Source organism: Nymphalis io, chromosome 27 (genome assembly GCF_905147045.1).
Source record: "Nymphalis io chromosome 27, ilAglIoxx1.1, whole genome shotgun sequence".
In the NCBI taxonomy this organism is placed as follows: Eukaryota; Metazoa; Arthropoda; class Insecta; order Lepidoptera; family Nymphalidae; genus Nymphalis; species Nymphalis io.
In genome coordinates, this window is record NC_065914.1 from 1,104,794 (window position 1) to 1,123,288 (window position 18,495).

At 36.6% G+C, this 18,495-nt stretch overlaps 2 protein-coding genes across 2 annotated transcripts; one reads left to right on the forward strand and one right to left on the reverse strand.

Moving 5' to 3' along the window:
• Positions 1–2,245: 2,245 nt before the first annotated feature.
• Positions 2,246–6,958, reverse strand: LOC126778725 (uncharacterized). Its single transcript, XM_050502347.1, has 6 exons — positions 6,872–6,958; positions 6,540–6,621; positions 5,978–6,067; positions 4,320–4,415; positions 3,110–3,237; positions 2,246–2,331 (listed from the first exon to the last, which is right to left on the reverse strand). Exons 1-6 carry the CDS (start codon positions 6,894–6,896, stop codon positions 2,246–2,248), a joined length of 507 nt encoding a protein of 168 aa, XP_050358304.1. The 5' UTR covers positions 6,897–6,958.
• A 1,372-nt stretch (positions 6,959–8,330) lies between these two features.
• Positions 8,331–17,631, forward strand: LOC126778712 (zinc finger protein OZF-like). Its single transcript, XM_050502332.1, has 4 exons — positions 8,331–8,647; positions 10,904–11,048; positions 11,473–11,542; positions 12,240–17,631. The coding sequence occupies exons 1-4, from the start codon at positions 8,448–8,450 to the stop codon at positions 13,274–13,276; spliced, it is 1,452 nt and encodes a 483-aa protein (XP_050358289.1). The 5' UTR covers positions 8,331–8,447; the 3' UTR covers positions 13,277–17,631.
• Positions 17,632–18,495: the final 864 nt, after the last annotated feature.

Consider the following 18,495-nt stretch of genomic DNA (forward strand, 5'->3'; position numbering starts at 1 on the left):
TTCTCGCCTCCAGCGTTGTTATTTTAAAATAATTAATTATCTATGTTATTTTAAAATAATTCATGAAATAGTGTTGCCATTGACAAAAATGGTGTTACAAGTAAACACAATTATGACTTTATTATTTGTTCTTATATAATAACAAAGTACATATTGTATTATAATTTATAGTAAACCTCTAAATAATGTCGCAATTTTATCTTTTGTTTTGTGTCAAAATCGTGGTGGGATTGAAAATAACCTACCAATATTTTTTGTATATAGCAATAGTGTGTATGTGTGATGTATCTCTAAAATTAATATTACAATGCTGTCTTCTTTTTTCATAATTAATATTGTTATCAGGTTTAATTGTTGTAAAGTATTTTAAATCTTAAATTGTTAATAATAAGAGCGGTTTTTGTTTATACATACAATATGTTTTCTACTTTCAATTATATTATAAATATATTGATTAACTTTAATAGACAATACTTTGATGTACGCATTTTGTACTATTTACTTTATGTAATTATATGTATATATAATTGTGTGGACTTTTATTTACATAACCTAGAATACGCATGGGTATATGTGCGTGATGGCGATGATACCCTCGTGACCGATTGGGTAAGAATGCCAGGACCTGCTTAGGACATTATGGTGCTCAAGTGTATGAAACATAAGTGTACTATTTTCCCTCACTTAAATCCGATAGGGCGGCAAACGTGACCGAAGAGTTCTTTCACGGCCACCTCCATCGAACACTGCCAGCTAGCCAGACACACACTGCAGGACCGGACTGCTACTTAAAATTTCTCGACACCCAACAACTTATTATTGTCCCGGACTTAAATCCAGGACCTCGAGATCTGATGTCTTATAACCTAGCCAATAGACCAATGAGGCAGTAAAAGAAACATGTGACCTGATGATGAGCCTCTTAAATATAATAGACAACATATCGAATAGACACAGTGATATTGCTTAAAATATACTATATCTACTGGGCTGTAGAAGCCCTTATGCATCGGAACGTAGAATCTACAAAGAACCGATTAGAAACTGGCAGTACAATGCACTAAATTTCCTTATTACGATATGAGGCAATCGAATCAAGATTTACCTAAAAAGGCAAATTACTTCTCGTGGCTCCTTGTTACAAGAGTTCCACTAGGATAAATTCTAAGACCGTTTGGTGTCATTATGAATCCCGTAATAAGATAGGATTGTTATATGTAATTATAAGAACTAAACTATTTTAATATATCAATTAAAACATTAACATTCATTAAAGTAAATGTCCCACTGTCGGGTTAAGTACTTTTTTGAGAGATGGCTTAGAGCTTACGACACTGCGCTGCTCCAATTCAGACTGGTGGATAAACATAGCAGATTTTCGTAGGCCACTGAGGCAGGATATTTCAAGATGTTTTCCTTTACCGCCAAACAGGGAATGATTTGCTTGCCTGGGTTTCAACTCTAAATCATCGGTTAGATTTTCTTTTTCCAGCCACTGGGCCGTCGCGCTCGGTGTACACATAATAAACATTAAGGTTGTCGAAGGATTATGAATAAAAAACTATTACCAGAAAACCTTAAACATGTTTTTAAAATTATTAACCCTTTCATCCAACATAATTTTCCGGGACACGATATCCGTGGGGACAGTTGGATACCTTGTGATATTCACGACGCATTTTCCTTTTTTTACAGGAAACCAATCTTAAACATAAACATTACTTATAAACGTTTAGCGCACGTTACACACTCCTGTGAGGATAGGCTGATTATATAAACACTAAATCTATTAAGATAAAAGCATTTACAGATACACATTGAATCGTCACAAAAACGAAATATTATAAGTTAATAGATAGCCATTTATAAAATTATTTATACTTACAGAGTCCTGAAATTAAAATTAAAAACGTTAGAAATATGTCAAATCATTAAAAAGTACTACCTTGTCTATGGTTTCATATTAGTTAATATTAATTATTGACAGTACGGCACAAGGCTACTTGTAAGTAGGGTCTGCAGCCGTTAGCCTGACTGTAACAATTAACGCAAAATAGTTTATAGTTAAATAAATAAGACGAAAGACGTATAGTGCGATATAAAAAAACATTATTTGAGATGTAGTTAAGATTGAAAAGTTGTAAGAACACGAAGATTACGGGTTCAAACTTGGGCAAGCAACAATGGGCTTCCAATTTTGCATGATCTTGTGCTTATAATTCATCTCGTGACCAGCATATAACATTTAACTATTAGAAATGTGTCTAAATGTAGTTAATAAAAGTATTAATTGTCTCTGGTCTTCAATCAATGACCTTGATGTCACGTACGCTAGAAGGTTATGTGTGAGTTAAGCTTATGCTGAATACCCCGGGGCGCATAAAGGGGTGGCGTACGGGGTGAAACCCTGTGAAGCTGTCCCGACTAAGTATTTAAATTATCAAAGAATTATTTTTAATATTATAAATAGGGGGACGAGCAAATGAGCCTGGTGATAAATAATCAACACCACCGCTTATATACATTGGCGATGTAAGTAATAATAACCATTATTTACTGTTAGGAATATGTCAAAACTACTAAAAATTGTCTATGATCTGATCCTGGCGAGATCTTTCATTAGATATAAGAATCACATATTGACAGTCCACCTCAAGGGTACGTGTGAGTAAGGTTTATGTCAGTTAGCTCAGTGACAATTGATACTTTATTAGTATGTATTTGAATAAACCATAATACACTTACATCACCAATGCGAACCCAACCTTGGGAACGAAGATTTATGTCACTTGTGCCTGTAGTGCTCAATGGATGCGACTAGCCCAGGACCGGGAGAACTGGCGCGCTTGTGAGGGTTTCTATGTCCAGCAGTGGATTAATGTGGGCTGATTATGATGATGATGTGCCTGCAGTAACACTGGTACATTTGCCATTCAAACCGAAACACGACAATACTAAATATTTCTGTTTTGTGGTAAAATATCTATTGAGTGGGTGGTACCTATTTAGAAGGGATCGCATAAACAGCTATTACATAGTGGTAATTAGTAATTCACTCTATATCATTCGTACTCGACTCATAATTGATTAAAAGTAATTGTTAACATACGTTTTGTCTTAGATACACAGTTGGCGAGCTCCAAGTGACACAAGTCTTCGAAAAGCTTCAGTTCGTATACTAATTTTCCTTTTCTACCTTTGTCTTTTACAAGCCTCATGCCACAAACACTTCCGTAGCTAGAAAATGTAAAAGATGCGTTACTTTTAATAATTTGTATGTTAGAAAAAGACGACAGAGAATAAAATATATTGTTAAAGGCGAGTGAATTCATTCTATGTTAGTTTTTGACTTCTAGAATCTACCTGGTTAACATCATGCAAGAGCTCTATAACTCATTATTAGCTAGTCTTAAATAACCATAAATAATAATTGTGCGTTTTTTTTCGTGACAATTAAGGAACTGATTTTTTTGTGTCCGTTGCGCCGAATCTTCAAACGCGCTACTGCATATGGGTCGTAATAAAAAAAAAATTACCACTGGCCTCGAGATATACTTTCTACTGTAAACACCGATAAAAGTAGGTTTATCTCTGTGTTGTATGTAGGTAATAATAGCAAGTAAATAGTACATCCTCTGTACATTGTCTGTTCCCAATGTAAGCAAAAACTATATTATAAGTAACAGTCGACGGATATACAACATATATTTTTATACATAATACACTTATACTCAGAGCGGGAATCGATACCGCAACCCCGGAGCGGACGGTCACTGCCTGTCTAACAATAATGTGTGTAAAAAAAATATTCCACGGAGTTCTTACACTGAATACATTATATACGTCAGAAGCAATACACTGACATTGTACATTTAAAAATAATATAGTGTCGAAGCTAATTTTAATGAAGCGTGTCTTCTCATCAAGTAAAGTGTGGTTCTATTTAACAAAACGCGTAATAGTAGTGAACACTGCCAACGGCGTCAACGGGCCAGTCAATATATGAAATAATATCGATTACCTGGGTATATACCGAAGTTGTACAATATAAGTAGATAAATTACAAATTAGAGATGGAAATATAATTTGACATGTCTGTAGATCTATTTTATATAAAAGCTCATGTGTATCCGAAATAATTCGCCTATAACATAATTAGAAAATACAAATGACACGTATCAAAATTGCATATTTCTAGAAGTCGCTTTTCAACACTTTCACTTAAGTGCGCATAATCAGGCTGTTATGGCGTCGTCGACGTCGGTAACCCTTGGTGTTATAACCGTCAAGATGTTCGTAATAAGATAAAATAACCTTACTATTCATGAGCTTTCATGCATAGTTGGTTACATTCTCTGTGTTGAGTTGATCCCGTGTTCAGAATCTTGCCACCTGGTTTACTCGTTGTACCATTCCTGTTTAAACAATTAACGGAATTTGAAAACTGTCTGTCATTCTTCGAAACTAAAGCTTATTTGGTAGAAATATTTCGTACGTAACGTAACAGCCTGTGAATGTCCCACTGCTGGCCTAAAGGCCTCCTCTCCCTTTTTTTGATCAGAAAGTTTGGAGCTATTAATTCTTGTATTTCAAAACATTAAAAAAGTACTAAATTGTCTATGGTCTAATCTTAATATATTTGATTAGACTCTGTAACCATTAACACGTAAATAGTGTATCATTAAATAAACAATATTATCTTGAGTTATTTATTTTTGCTGCTTATTTATTAAATAATAAATTACTAATTATAACGTGTATAATTAGTAATTTATAATATGTCTCACAGCTGGACAAACCCCCCCAAAAAAAAACTATAAACAGAAGTTTTCAAGGTGTTACCGAATATACATATCCGATATCCCCTAAATGTGGGTTTCTTCCCCACTACAGCGCTGTAGTACTATAGTATAGTATTGTAAAATTGACTGCCTCGTTGGTCTAGTTGCTAGATGTAAGGCCGCAGACCCGGAGGTCCTGGGATCAAATCCCAGGTCGGGTCAATAAAAAGTTACTGGGTTTTTCTTTCGAAAGTATAGCTGCCCGGAGTCTGGAAGATGGTAGTGTGTACACTCCCGTGCCTCGGAAAGCACGTAAACACGTTGGTCCTGCGCCTGAACTCTTTCCGGTCTTGTCGGATTGCCGTCCCATCGGATTATGAGAGTTAAGGAATAAAGAGTGCAATTGTGTTTACACACACACTTGTGCACTATAATATGTCCTGCGCAGTTGGCTAATCTCTTGAGATTGTCCGCCGTGGCCGAAATAGTTCTGGAGGACCTTACTTACTTGTTGTAAAATTACTTTATTTACAATTTGTAATATTCTATTCATGGCTTTTATTCGGTTACGTTAGTCATTCTATGGCCATACCTCTTACTTTTCAAGTGTAATTATAAGATTATAAGTGCCTACAAATTTCAATAAAACCAGTCTATTATTTTTGTGTATATTAGTTTCGGAGTCAGAGGTCCACCACCTCTGTTGCTTATGTAAAAACCCGAGATTTAGATAAAACTGCTAATTAATATTGTGTACATGTTTTAAAAAAAAACCGAAATGGCCACTGGGCCGCTCTTACCACTGGGTAAGAGCGCGTGAATCTTAAGCGATGATCGTGGGTTCAACCCGGGCAAGCACCACTGAATTTTCATGAGCTTAATTTGTGATTATAATTCATCTCGTGCTTGACGGTGAAGGAAAACATCGTGAAGAACCCTCCATGTGTCTAATTTCACTGAAATTCTGCCACATGTGTATTCCACCATTAGAGCAGCGTGGTGGAATAAGCTGCAAAACCTTCTCCTCAAAAAGAGAAAGGAGCCTTAGCCCAGCAGTGGGACATTCACATGCTGTTACTGTTATCGTTACATGTTTTTAGGAGTAAATAAAATTTATTATTATTATATATAACTGGATGCAAATAGTTTATTTATTACTTATTAATAATTAAAAACTAATTAATTAAAAACTTTACCTATTAAAAACCCAGTCGCCTTTTTCCCAATACGGTTCGTAATAATCTATCTTGCTTTTCTTGTTATCTAAGGGTCTTGGTGTTGAGATCCTACACGAGAGATTAATACCTTTTATTTCAAAAACCAATATAGTATTGAGATTGTCATAGATAGTATGTTATTTCATAAATTCCCAACAAAGGGTTGGTTGAATGAATCATTAATATATGTAACCTCATTTCCTTATTTTATCAACTTTTAAAATATTACATTTATTTTATTTATTTTTTTACCCATTGAACCAGGGGATTGGCCATTGGCCAACTCTACTCACGATTCATTTTATCAACGAGGACTACTGATGGTAGGGCATTGTGCAAGCTCGTCTAGGTAGGTACCACCCACTCGTCAGATATTCTACCAGTGTAATTACAGGCACAAGGGACATAACATATGCTCGTCCGCCTACCTATTCAATGAAAAAAAAAGTCTGAACAACAAAGCAATAAGTTTGATGCATTCTACTGTTTGATCAAGAAACTTAGAAAGGCTTTAGTAATGAATATATTATTAAATTATCACCTGTATCGTTCAAGGTCTTTTTCCTTATTCGCCTGAATTGAATCACTTGAATTTGTTCTGAACATCGAAAAGAATGCCATCGCTATAGAAACAAATTGAACAAACCATTTCACAGTCACGTATAGTGCAGCCGCTATTTCCTCAATAAATAGAAGTATTATATTGGTAAAAAAAATATATAAAATCAAAGTTTAGGGTTTAAGTCAAAAATAAATGTCTTCAAATTATATATGTATTATATGTCTGCATAAAGTTGTGCGAGATAGTTTGAAGTATTTAGTAAAAAAATGACTTCTTAGAGTCATAACAATTAAAATACAGTAAATACTTACCAAAAAACAAAGTTTTCGTCAACATTTTTTACATTCTCAAATGATTTGATTACTTTCTGTGTAATTGAAATGCAAACTTAACGGACGATAAAAATATAATTAACTTTTTATACATAAAAAATGCATATATTTTTTATCTCAAACATAACAGGCCTATGGATATACATTTTTAAATATAATAATAATCGATCTAACATGCTATCAATTCATTCAAATGAAACTGGGGACACAAAGCAACTCTCAAATTAATTCAAATACTCGTAGGATCAAATCAAAATATACTTTATTCAAGAAGGCTCTTGCGAGTACTTTTGAATGGTTGACAACATTAAACTTAAAGCTACCACCGGTTCGAGATGTAGATTATACCGAAAAGAACCGGCAAGAATTTTGGTAGTTACCTTTTTCCGATAATCTCATTGATAATTAAATACAATCGAAATATAATTTATCCTACATGAAAATCAACGTATACTAATTCCACGCTTTTTTTAAATAAGACCATTGCAAGACCAACATTTTATAGAAAAAGAAAATTTTTGCGAGCCCCTCTGTTACAAGAGGCAACCGCAAACTTTATGAATTTTTATTTCGCTGTCGGGTTTAAGCTTATTTATATTTATATAAAATAATAACAAACTCTTGATCATTATATGTATAAATACGATAGAAACATTTGGATACTTTTTTAGTACTTCATTTGCATTTGTATTCTCATACTACAGAAGTGTACTAATTATTTATTGGGATTCATAATAATGCGAGAAGGAGATGTGTACCTCAATAATTAACGCCCTTGGCCAATAATGGAAATGTTATAAAGCTTAATTAATAATAGATAAATTAGTCAAAGAGTAAAATCAATCATCCAAGGACATATTATAATGCACAATGTGCGCAATAACAAGTGCACTTCAAAATCCGATGGGATAGAAAAACTAACATCACAGGAGAAAGTTCAGATACATGACTAATGGCTTTTCGAGGCACGGGAATAGAATCACTCATTCAACCACACATTCTAGGGATTATTTAGGTTTCTAGAAATATAGACTTCGGGCTGCTACTGAGTTTTACGCAAGAAAAACAAAACAACTTATTACCCAGCTACTCCGCTACTAAACTGAACGAGGTACTTATATCAAACTATACTTTATTCAATCAGCCTCTTTATACAACTATTGTAATTTTAATGATTTTACGGGATTATATTGAAACTTTTTATCACGTTGTAATATATTAAAAGGCGATCCAAATTTTTTTGACATAAATTAATCGATAAACAATTTTTGATGATAGAAATCGTAATTTTATACTGTGTGTGAGTTTAAAATACGAAGTGCTATCTTACGAAACTTTCAAAAATTGGTAGTGAATATCGAACCTTTATTTTTTTTTGATAAAATATTATGGCAGCACTGAATTTACGTACGTCAAGTGGGCCATCAGACAAGTGAAATTTGAGGTAGCAATAGGTACCTACATAGCGGTTTTCCATAGTAAATTACTCGAAAATGTAATATGAAAGTTGTAAAATAATGAAATTGTTTTTATTTAAATAATACTAACATTAAACATGTCATTCGATTGTATTAAAATTAAACAAGAACCGAACACCGAGCCGCCATCCTCGTCAAATAATATTGTAAATAATTACGATAAATCGGAACAATGTAAGAAAAATATTAATAACGAACAAGAAATAGTTCAAGATCTATCAAATTCGACGACCGAATTTGTAAATATAAAGATTGAACCGGAACTGCTCGACATCAGGTGAGTTCTCTCCACTTTATATTATTAAAATAAAACTAAGTTACATCAACGTCGTTCATCATAATTTTAGAAAATATTTATGTATAAATACTCTAATTAACAAATATATTGTTTATATTATATTTAATTAAAAAAAAACACATTATTATGGTTTTCAAGTTGTAATAAATCCAGTTTTACTTTACTTATATATTCAATTGTTTCTACAATTTGTCTAATTTGACTTTATAATACTTAGAACTACTCTAAAAAGTAGGTCATCATGTTTTTAATTATTATAAAAAATCAAAATCACAATATAAAGCACTTTTAAATTGTTATTTTATAGAAATATATTAAATTTAAAGCTTTCACCAGTTCATATTGTAGTTTCTACCAATAAGAAACGGTAACTCAGTAGTTACACTTTTCCACCAATTAAATTACAAAGTAGTGTCAATTAAATACAATTAAATTTATATATGTATATATACACTGCCTGAAAATCTATGTATTTTTAACATATATATAATCATAATATCCTGGGACATTATTCACACACGGCCATTTGATCTCAAACTAAGCAGAGCTTGTACTATGAAAACCAGATAACTGATCTACTACTTTTCTTTTATATATACATACTTATATAGACAATTACACCTAGACTCAGGACAATCAGACATTTTCATGCACAAAAATATCTGTCCTGGGTGGGAATCGTATCCACAACCTTCGCCGTAAAAGGCAAGGCCAACCATGCCAACCAGCTCGTCGATCTTGTGTTGTGTAATATACATTATTTATTAGAGTTTATTTTTAAGTGAAAACGTTTTAAATGCTGGGTAGTTTTTACTGGTTCATGTTGATAGCAGGAATTAAAACAAACATTACATTTCAATTGGAAACATTGATAAGTTATCACATAATGTCATTCTCTATTTATCTATTTAACCCAGTCCAAATGTGAAAAATGTTATATTGAGCAGTGTAGTGTATTGTTATTAGACAATAATTATAATTAAATGAAAGTCACATAATATTTTTAAGCAATGCTAATTTCATTTAGAAAAAACTGTTTAAGTACTTGTACAAGAATTCACAATTAAAATCATGTACTATTGTGTTATGGCCAAAACCATACATAATTGTTTAATTAGATGATTCTGAACCATCTTGGTGGCTAGTAATGGTCAGCAACATAACGGCTGCATGTAAGCCCGTTTCTGCTATGTCGAAAAAATAGCCTAATCACATATATAACCAATAATCCTATTATTTCATTATAATAGACGTAAATTTTGTTATTACATGACAAAAAGTTTGTTTTCAGACATTGTTGGCATAGCATACGGTGTGGGCGTACTCAAATACTATTATTATTAACTTATCAAAAAAAACTGGGTGATAGGAATATACGTAGTGTAGCATAGTCATATAGTTGGTGATAAAACTTGCATAGCTTATTCCAACCGCAGGAGATAAAGACAAATAAACAATTTTGACATCCACCTCATTCAATATCATTGGTCGAGATTTTTTTTTTTCTTTTTAAATATATAAGCCAGCGCTTGACTGTTATCACACCTGATGGAAAGTGATGATACAGACTAAGATGGAGCGCGCTTATTCACTCTAAACTTGAAGGTACCCATATTGTAGGTGGTGGAAAAAACGGAGGTCGGGAGGGTATTCCAGATCTTAGCGGTGCGTATCAGAAACAAGGAAGCAAAACGAGATGTAAATAATCCGTGGTTGAATACCATTATTACGGATTCGAGAGAATAAATAAAAATATTGCGTTTTAAAAGTCAGCTAAATTGTTATCAGAAGTAAAATGAAGTGACTACCATCCATAGACATTGGCGTTGTAAGAAATATTAACCATTCCTACATCACTAATGCTCCACCGACCTTGGGAGTGCACCAAACCTTGTTTATAAAAACAATGGATGATGAAAGAGCGGAAGTATGAAATTTTAGTGGTTAAATAGTCCGTTAATGTTCCACAGGTGGGCCTTCATGCTACTCCAATAAAAGTCGGTGATATACGCATTTAATTCACCGAATGCTATTCTCAAAACGTTTTCTTTCAATAGATTAATAAGCAAGAATTAATCACATGAAAACTCGGTTTCAATTGTTCGAATTTAGATTAAATCAGCGACCTTCGGTTATGTCTTATCGACTCCTCTAATCACTGGGTCACCACGTCTCAGTGGATATTTTTCTAAATAAATAGAAATGCGATAAATAATGAACGATTTCTAATTTCAGTGAAACCCGAGTTAGCTCAACACCGCTAGAGGTCGACACGAGTAAGTGGCACAGTGTACCTATTAAATATGAGCCGTGTGGGCAACCGAGCATCAACGTGGAGGTTGCGATTAAGCAGGAGCCGGAAGAGCCTGCAACTCCAGGGGTCAGTGGTGTCAGAATTATGTAATTGGATAAGATTTATTTTACTTTAAATCATTTGACGTTATTTGGTTCCCGAAATATGAACACCTTATGAATTAATTGTCGTGTTACAAATCGGGTTTTTTGTAAACCCAATAACAATCGTATCTTATATTATAATGTTAACTTACTTCGAACCGTCAATAGCATAATGGTTTACGGGTCGCCTAGCGATTTGAAAGTCGCAGGTTCCATCCTATCCGTTGTGCTTTTGTCGTTCCCACCCCACAAGTACGCTTAATTGGAGGGGTAAATGGGAATATTAGAAGCTTGATTAAATTTAATTTCAAAATGTACAGCATTAAATATATAAGCTATAAACTTACTTATTGATTGTTAAATTAAAAACTACTTAATATAAACGGAATAATAAATTATTATTTCAGGAAGACAGTTGTAACTACATCATACCAGACATGTGTCCGCCGAAAACTTCCAATATATACATAAGTGATGGTAAGTAAATTGTCGTCTCCCTGCGGAGATAGAGGCTGCTACTTACCAAAATATATATCCCGAGTTATATAACAAAACAATATGCCGGTGGAACCGTACAGCATTCTGTGAGAACTCGGTATCTCATGAGTGAAATGTGTACTTAAGATGGTATGTTGTAGTTATTATAATCAATATATTCTGATATTCCACAGAATGTGTTTTTTTTGTAGCATATGTAGGCGGACGAGCATATAGGCCTGATGGTTAGTGGTCACCAAAGTCCATAGACATTGGCATTGTAAGAAATGTTAACCATCGCTCACATTACCATTGCGCCACCTACCTTGAGAACTAAGATGTTATGTCCCTTCAAACAGGAATACAACAGTACCAGGTACTGCTGTTTTGCGGTAGAATATCTGATAATTGGGTGGTACCTACCCAGACGACCTAACACAAGAGTAGAAGGTGTGTTCTTACAGAAAACCTACTAGTCGGAGGAGTAATTATGAGTTGTTTGATTCAGTCATTCTCGAAATGTCGTTCTTTAATTGTCAGAAAAGACTGACCACTGAGTTTCTTGTCGGTTCTTTTAACTAGGAACTACATTCCGAACCGGTGGTCACTTAAATTTAATCTTGTAATAAGACGATTCAAAAGTGCTTAAAAAAGCAGTGTGGTAACTTTTCATTTATGCAGTTTTTTTTGTTTTTAGTGTCAGAGGAAGTCCTCAGTCTGAATTCAACAGTCGATGGTAAATACATGTGCCCGATATGTCACAAACGTTTCGCGAACAAGGGGAATGTGCAGAGGCATATGCTTCTGCACACTCGCGAGAAACTCGAATGTAATGTTTGCTTCCGACAGTTTGTGAAACAGGGCCACTATCAGAAACACCTCCTGACGCATTCGACAGAAAAGCGATACAAGTGCGACGAGTGCGGGAAAATGTTCAGGACTTCGTCGAACTTGGAGCAACACAAACGGATCCATTTGGCCGTTAAGCCTTACGAATGCGAGACCTGCTTGAGACAGTTCGCAGTTAAGGCGAATCTCGTTAAACATTTGAAGAGCACAAATCGATGCAAGATGCCCAACCACGAACCGATCGTCTGCAAAGTGTGCAATAAAGTTTTCCAAAAGGAGTTCTTGTTGAAGAGTCACCTCCGCAGACACACGACAGAACGGCCGTACGTCTGCGACAGGTGTCAAATGAGCTTCAAATATAAATCGACGCTGATCCGACACGTGCAGCTACACAATGGCGTGAAACCGTATTCCTGTAAGATATGCAGGAAGAAGTTTACACACGCGGGCCTGATAAAGCCACACATGAGGAAACACACAGGGGAGAAGCCGTACACGTGTCCGGTCTGCAATAAAAACTTCGCACACAAACACAATATGCAAAGGCACACACTCCGACACACGAAGGTGAAGCACCTGGTCTGCGACGTCTGCAACAAGACGTTTCCAAAGGAAAGTCGGCTCAAGTACCACATGCGCACACACACAAAGGCGAAGCCGTTCGTGTGCAACGTTTGCGGGAAAAAGTTTTCACACCGACAGAATATTATAAGGCACTACAGTCGCAAACACCCGAACGACACGTACGACTGCACAGACACAGACGCGAGTGTCGCGAAGGACGTTTGGGAGAAGGTGATTAAGTCTAAGAAAATGGAGGTGAAGTTGGAGATCACGGAGGTGAAGGAAGACTTGACGGAAGTCAGTGATAGCGTGTTGGGTTAGAAGTAGCTTGGGACTGTTCTGTGTAGCGCCTTTTAATTATTACTATTTGTCAATCACATTAGATTTGCTTTAAGATGCCGTTCACCGTTCGCACCACGAGTGAAAGTGGTGCAACTGTTATCGTTTGGTGACCATTTGGAGCAGTTCGATTGTGTGTCTCGAGGATTCGCTTGAAATAATTTGGATAGGATTTTTTTAACAAACCTGCCAATCTTTGAATCTAGATTCCTAAGTAGTCCAACAGAAAAAATCCACTATGAAATCTGAGTCAGCCAGTACACCCATAGTGTTATTTTTTATTTATTCGATGGCAGCCGAGTGACTTCTTGCTGCTATTATTGCAATAGTTTGTTATCAGTTGTTTATTATCTTACACAAATTATGTTTTTACGATTATATTTAATGTTTATTTATATTAGTATATTAATTGCGCACCGCATTACACGATTTAGTGTTAAAAGAGCAACATCACACGCATATCAGCTATAACCAGTAAACAACCTTGTGTTTGGTTGGACTTAAATCAAAAATTCGATGAAAATATGAAACAGCTGTGCTATTCTATAAGAACTCACTTCATCGCTCACCCGTGGAATGTTGACAACCGACTTATGTTATGTGATGTACAATTTGATGCGTGTATTCTTTAAATATTATATTAATAAAGTCAATGTCGCATATCACTTACTGATATTACACGACCGTGTTCTGCGGTGAGTTTCGAGTTTATTATAGTATATCAACAACAAGTCGGCTGTCAACATTTCACGGGTGAGTGATGAAGTGAGTTTTTACAGAATGTCACTGCTGTTATTATAATCGATTGATTATTCGCATTTCTGTGACACGATGGTTTTCTAATGTTACATGGCCGGTTGCTATATTGAAGAAATGATTGTTTTTACTAAGGGATAGTAAAATTACTTACTTAATTCATAAGCTTATATAATATATAAGAAGGCTACATGTTTTCATATTTATTATTTACACAAAACTCTTAAATATACACAAAAAAAATTAAAAATCTGAAAAAAGGCTACTGTACAAAATGTGGCCGCGTGGAATGGTGGCAAAAATGCTAGCAGCATTTTCCCTTTGATTTGCAATTTCGATCTTCTGGGCGATGTCATCGGCGAATCGAAGTTGTGAGATGTACTCGCCGTTTACTTTGACTCCATACCCAGTCCAATCCAGCGTCTTGAAAACGTCTTCCAACGCGTTGGTGAACAGTTTCGGTGATATTACTTCCCCCTGTCTCACCCCCCTGCGCAGTTGGATCGCCTTCGTCTTACAGTCCTGGATGTGGACAGTCTTTGTAGCGGCGTTGTACAGACATCTCAGGACCTCGATATATCTTCAGTTGATATGACATCCCTGCAATGAGTCGAGCACTGCCCAGGTTTGGACGGAGTCGAAGGCTTTCTCGTAGTCCACAAATGCCATACACAGCGGCTGATTGTACTTTTCGGTCTTCTGCACAATCTGCCGAACAGTATGGATGTGGTACACGGTGCTGTAGCCTGATCGACAGGCGGCTTGCTCTGGCGACTCTTGAGAACAGCTTATACACGTGACTCAGGAGGGAGATTGGTCTGTAGTTTTTCAAGAGGGTTTTATCACCTTACTTTCGCTCCAAGTTTCCGAGGTCTTGCCATGTTGGATGAGAAGAAAGAAACTTAAGAAACTGTTGTGATTCCGTCATCTTCCGTCAGCTTTGTTGTTTTTAAGCTGTTCTAGAGCCGCCCCAATCTCTCTTTGGTCAACGACCGAGAGCTCCTCGGAGCATTACTCCGAGCTGACCAGCGCCCAAGAGGGGCGCGCTGGTCATCAATACTGATTTCCACAGGTTTAGCTGATCTTGAAGAGAACAACAACAACCATAAAACCTCTCTACTTCTCCGATAATCTTAGGCCTAGAGGTAACGACCCGCACCATTCTACTGGTAGTAAAGCTTTGTGCAAGCTCGTCTGGATAGGTACCACCCACTCATCAGATATTCTACCGCAAAACAACAGTACTTGGTATTTTTGTGTTCCGGTTTGAAGGGTGAGTGAGCCAGTGTAATCACAGGCACAAGGGACGTAACATTTAGTTTCCAAGGTTGGTGGCGCATTGGTGATGTAAGCGATGGTTAACATTTCTTACAATGCCAATGTTCATAGACGTTGGTGACCACTTACCATTAGGTGGCCCATATGGTCGTCCGCCTTCCTATTCTATAAAAAAAAGATTTCGTTTTAAGGCCTTATCTGACAAAAACGATGATTATTCTCGTCGTTTCCTCATGATATCATATTCTCGTCCGCCTTCCGATTCTATATAAAAAAAAAAATAACCTCTAGTGTCTCAGCAGAGAGTTTTGGTGCGCTGTGTGTTTTGCAGTATTTTGACCAGCGTGTCGGTTTTCTCATCAATACTGCTTACGGTTTCCAACGCGGTGAATTGGTTTTGAAGTTCCGTTTAGAACTTTTCGGAGCCTTGAGCAACTTGGAGCATGGTAGGTCGGATAGTAGACCTCATCATTCGTGATCTTTCGGCTTTGAAGTCGATATCTAGATTGCCTCGAACCAAGCGGTGATCACTTCAGGTATTAAACCTGTTGATCACTGAGACATCTCTAAATATGTGCCTTTTATTCGAAATGATAAAGTCTTATTTTGTTCCTTGTCACGTTATTGGGGCTTCGCCAGGTCCACCTCCTCTGGGGTTTCTTTTTAAAGAAAGAATTCAAAAAAAAGTCCGTGCGCTTCGAGAAAATTTATCAGCATTTGCCCCCTGAGATTTCTGCAGCCCAAGCCGTAAGGTCCGACTTTCGATTCACCGCTATCTTGTACTCCCACTTTAGCATTAAAGTCTCCCATAACAACATTGTAGTTGGCCTTCGAGGTGTTGTTGAGGGTCTTTGCGATGTTCTCGTACATCGCTTCGACCACATCATCAGAGTATGACAAATGAGTATGGCGCATATACCTGTACGACCTTCAGGGAGTACCTGTCGGAAAGTTTTAGGACAAGGTACGCTACCCGGTTCGACACACTACTGATTTCTACAATGCTAATGAGATCCTTTTCACTAGAAAACCGACACAATCCTGGGAGAGTTGATCACCTTCGCGGAAGTAGAGTAAGTTACCAGACTCTAGAGTTATCGTGTCCTTCCCCTGTCTTCGGACTTTAGATAACCCCAGTATATGCCGGTTTATATGACTTAAATCTACTTCTAATTCGGCGGGTGATCCAGTCCAGCCTTATCGAGTGTCCAGTATACGTTGCCATATAAAGTCGTTTTTTATGGTAGTCTACCATGAACCGGTGATTCTTCGCACGCCCTGTCTTTTTTTTTTCTTGGGGAAATTCTCTTGGGATACTTACCCGCCCGGGGAGGCGAGAGAGTTATATCGGATTCTTACCGACTAAAACCCCAAGGTGTCCCTCTCGTTGCTATGCGGCGAAGCCACGGGAACACTTTCGCATACATCCGCGACTTCGTCAGCAATTGTCTGAATACAGACCCCCCTATGTTTTACTCCCATTACAGGTGCAACGGAACACTTGGTGCACCTCCAACTGTTTTAAGGCCTATTCTCGTCGGGTGGCAGATGTCCCCGCATCTGCCATCAGGGGGGTAGCTATCGATCGTTGGCCACTCGTCTACGCCCCACTTTCTTGCGGTCGCACCACCTGCCCTGCCGATACTGCGATCGCTACCTTTGCCGGGCTTAGCGGGCTTGCCGGGGGCATTTTTTTAAACGCATCTACCATGGAGGGTTTACCCATACTCGCCGCGCTGAGCAGGCGTGTTGGCGAGTGTAGTAGGGGGGTAAGATGTTTACATGTGGGACGCTGCTGCCCATCCCCCCTTTTCCCCGCCCCTTAGTCGCTCCTTACGACATCCACGGGATAAGATCATAGCAGAGTCGCTGGAACAACTCACCGAAATACTGCGTAGCCTAGGCGAGTGTTCCCGGCGTGTCGGTCTCAGTATGAACTTGGACAAGACCAAGGCATGCCGTGCTGGGACCGATATACGTCACCGCCATAGCTTGCAAAATTAGCAGGCTGAAGTGGCAGTGGGCTGGTCACGTATGTCGTAGGACCGATGGCCGTTGGAGCAGACGAGTGGAAACCTTGTTTTGGAAACCGAAGTTTGAATATAGTAACCGAACTGAAATCGATCTAATATATCAATTTTAAGACAACTCGATTGTTTTTAACATTCGACCATTAAGGCGCGGAAGCCGTACTATTAACTACTAATATTATCGTAAAATAAAACGATTTTAATAACACGGTAATAAAAAATAAAAGATCTCTCTTATATATAAATATAATTTATTAGAATTATAAATATATACTTTTTAAATTGTTCGTTAGTGTTAGTACGTACTTAAGGGACAGTGATAAGCAACAGCTTGTACGCCGCTCGCAAGATTGATAGCGAGCGGCGTACAAGCTGTTGCGTTTCGCTTCGATTGACGTTAAATAAAAAAAAATACGAAATGTCATAAACACATTATTATTAATAACAGACATTGTGTATATCATTTTGACCCCAAAACCAATTTAAAAAAAAACAAATGTCAAGAACAAAAAGAGTTTTTTCAACAAATCAGTAAACTTCTGTAAGCGATTTATTAAAAAAATACCTAGTCTAATATAAGTTAAAAAAACTTATATATTGATAAATGAAAAAATGTTATTTTATAAAAAACATTACTTGAGAACAGATTATATAGTTTTTTTTACATAAGTCAAAATATTAGGCTTTGATTTTATTTGTGCTTCCACTCTTCCGTGATCTCTTCAATGACGATTTTTTTCGTCTTGATATTTATTTTAAAAAAAGTTTAATAATAAGAAATAATAAATTTTATTAAATGAAATGCTTTTTTATCGTTTAAATTATTATTGTTTTCTTTTGAACAAAGCGATAAAACACCAAAGTGTGGAGACATGAGGTTCCTTTCGCTATACATCGTTTTAAATAACAGAAAGAATGACATAAATGAACAAAGTTGGAGAGTTATTGAATGAAAAAAATAATAAACATTTTACACACAGACATTACGAACACACGATACCATAGAGGCACGCGTGTAAACACGTACTGTAGCCAAAGTGTAGTAATAGACGATGGGGAGCTACCCAAGTCGCCGCGTGTCTAGAGTTTAACGTGCGATAAGGAACTTCGTACGAAAAGAGCGTATCTTTCGAAATA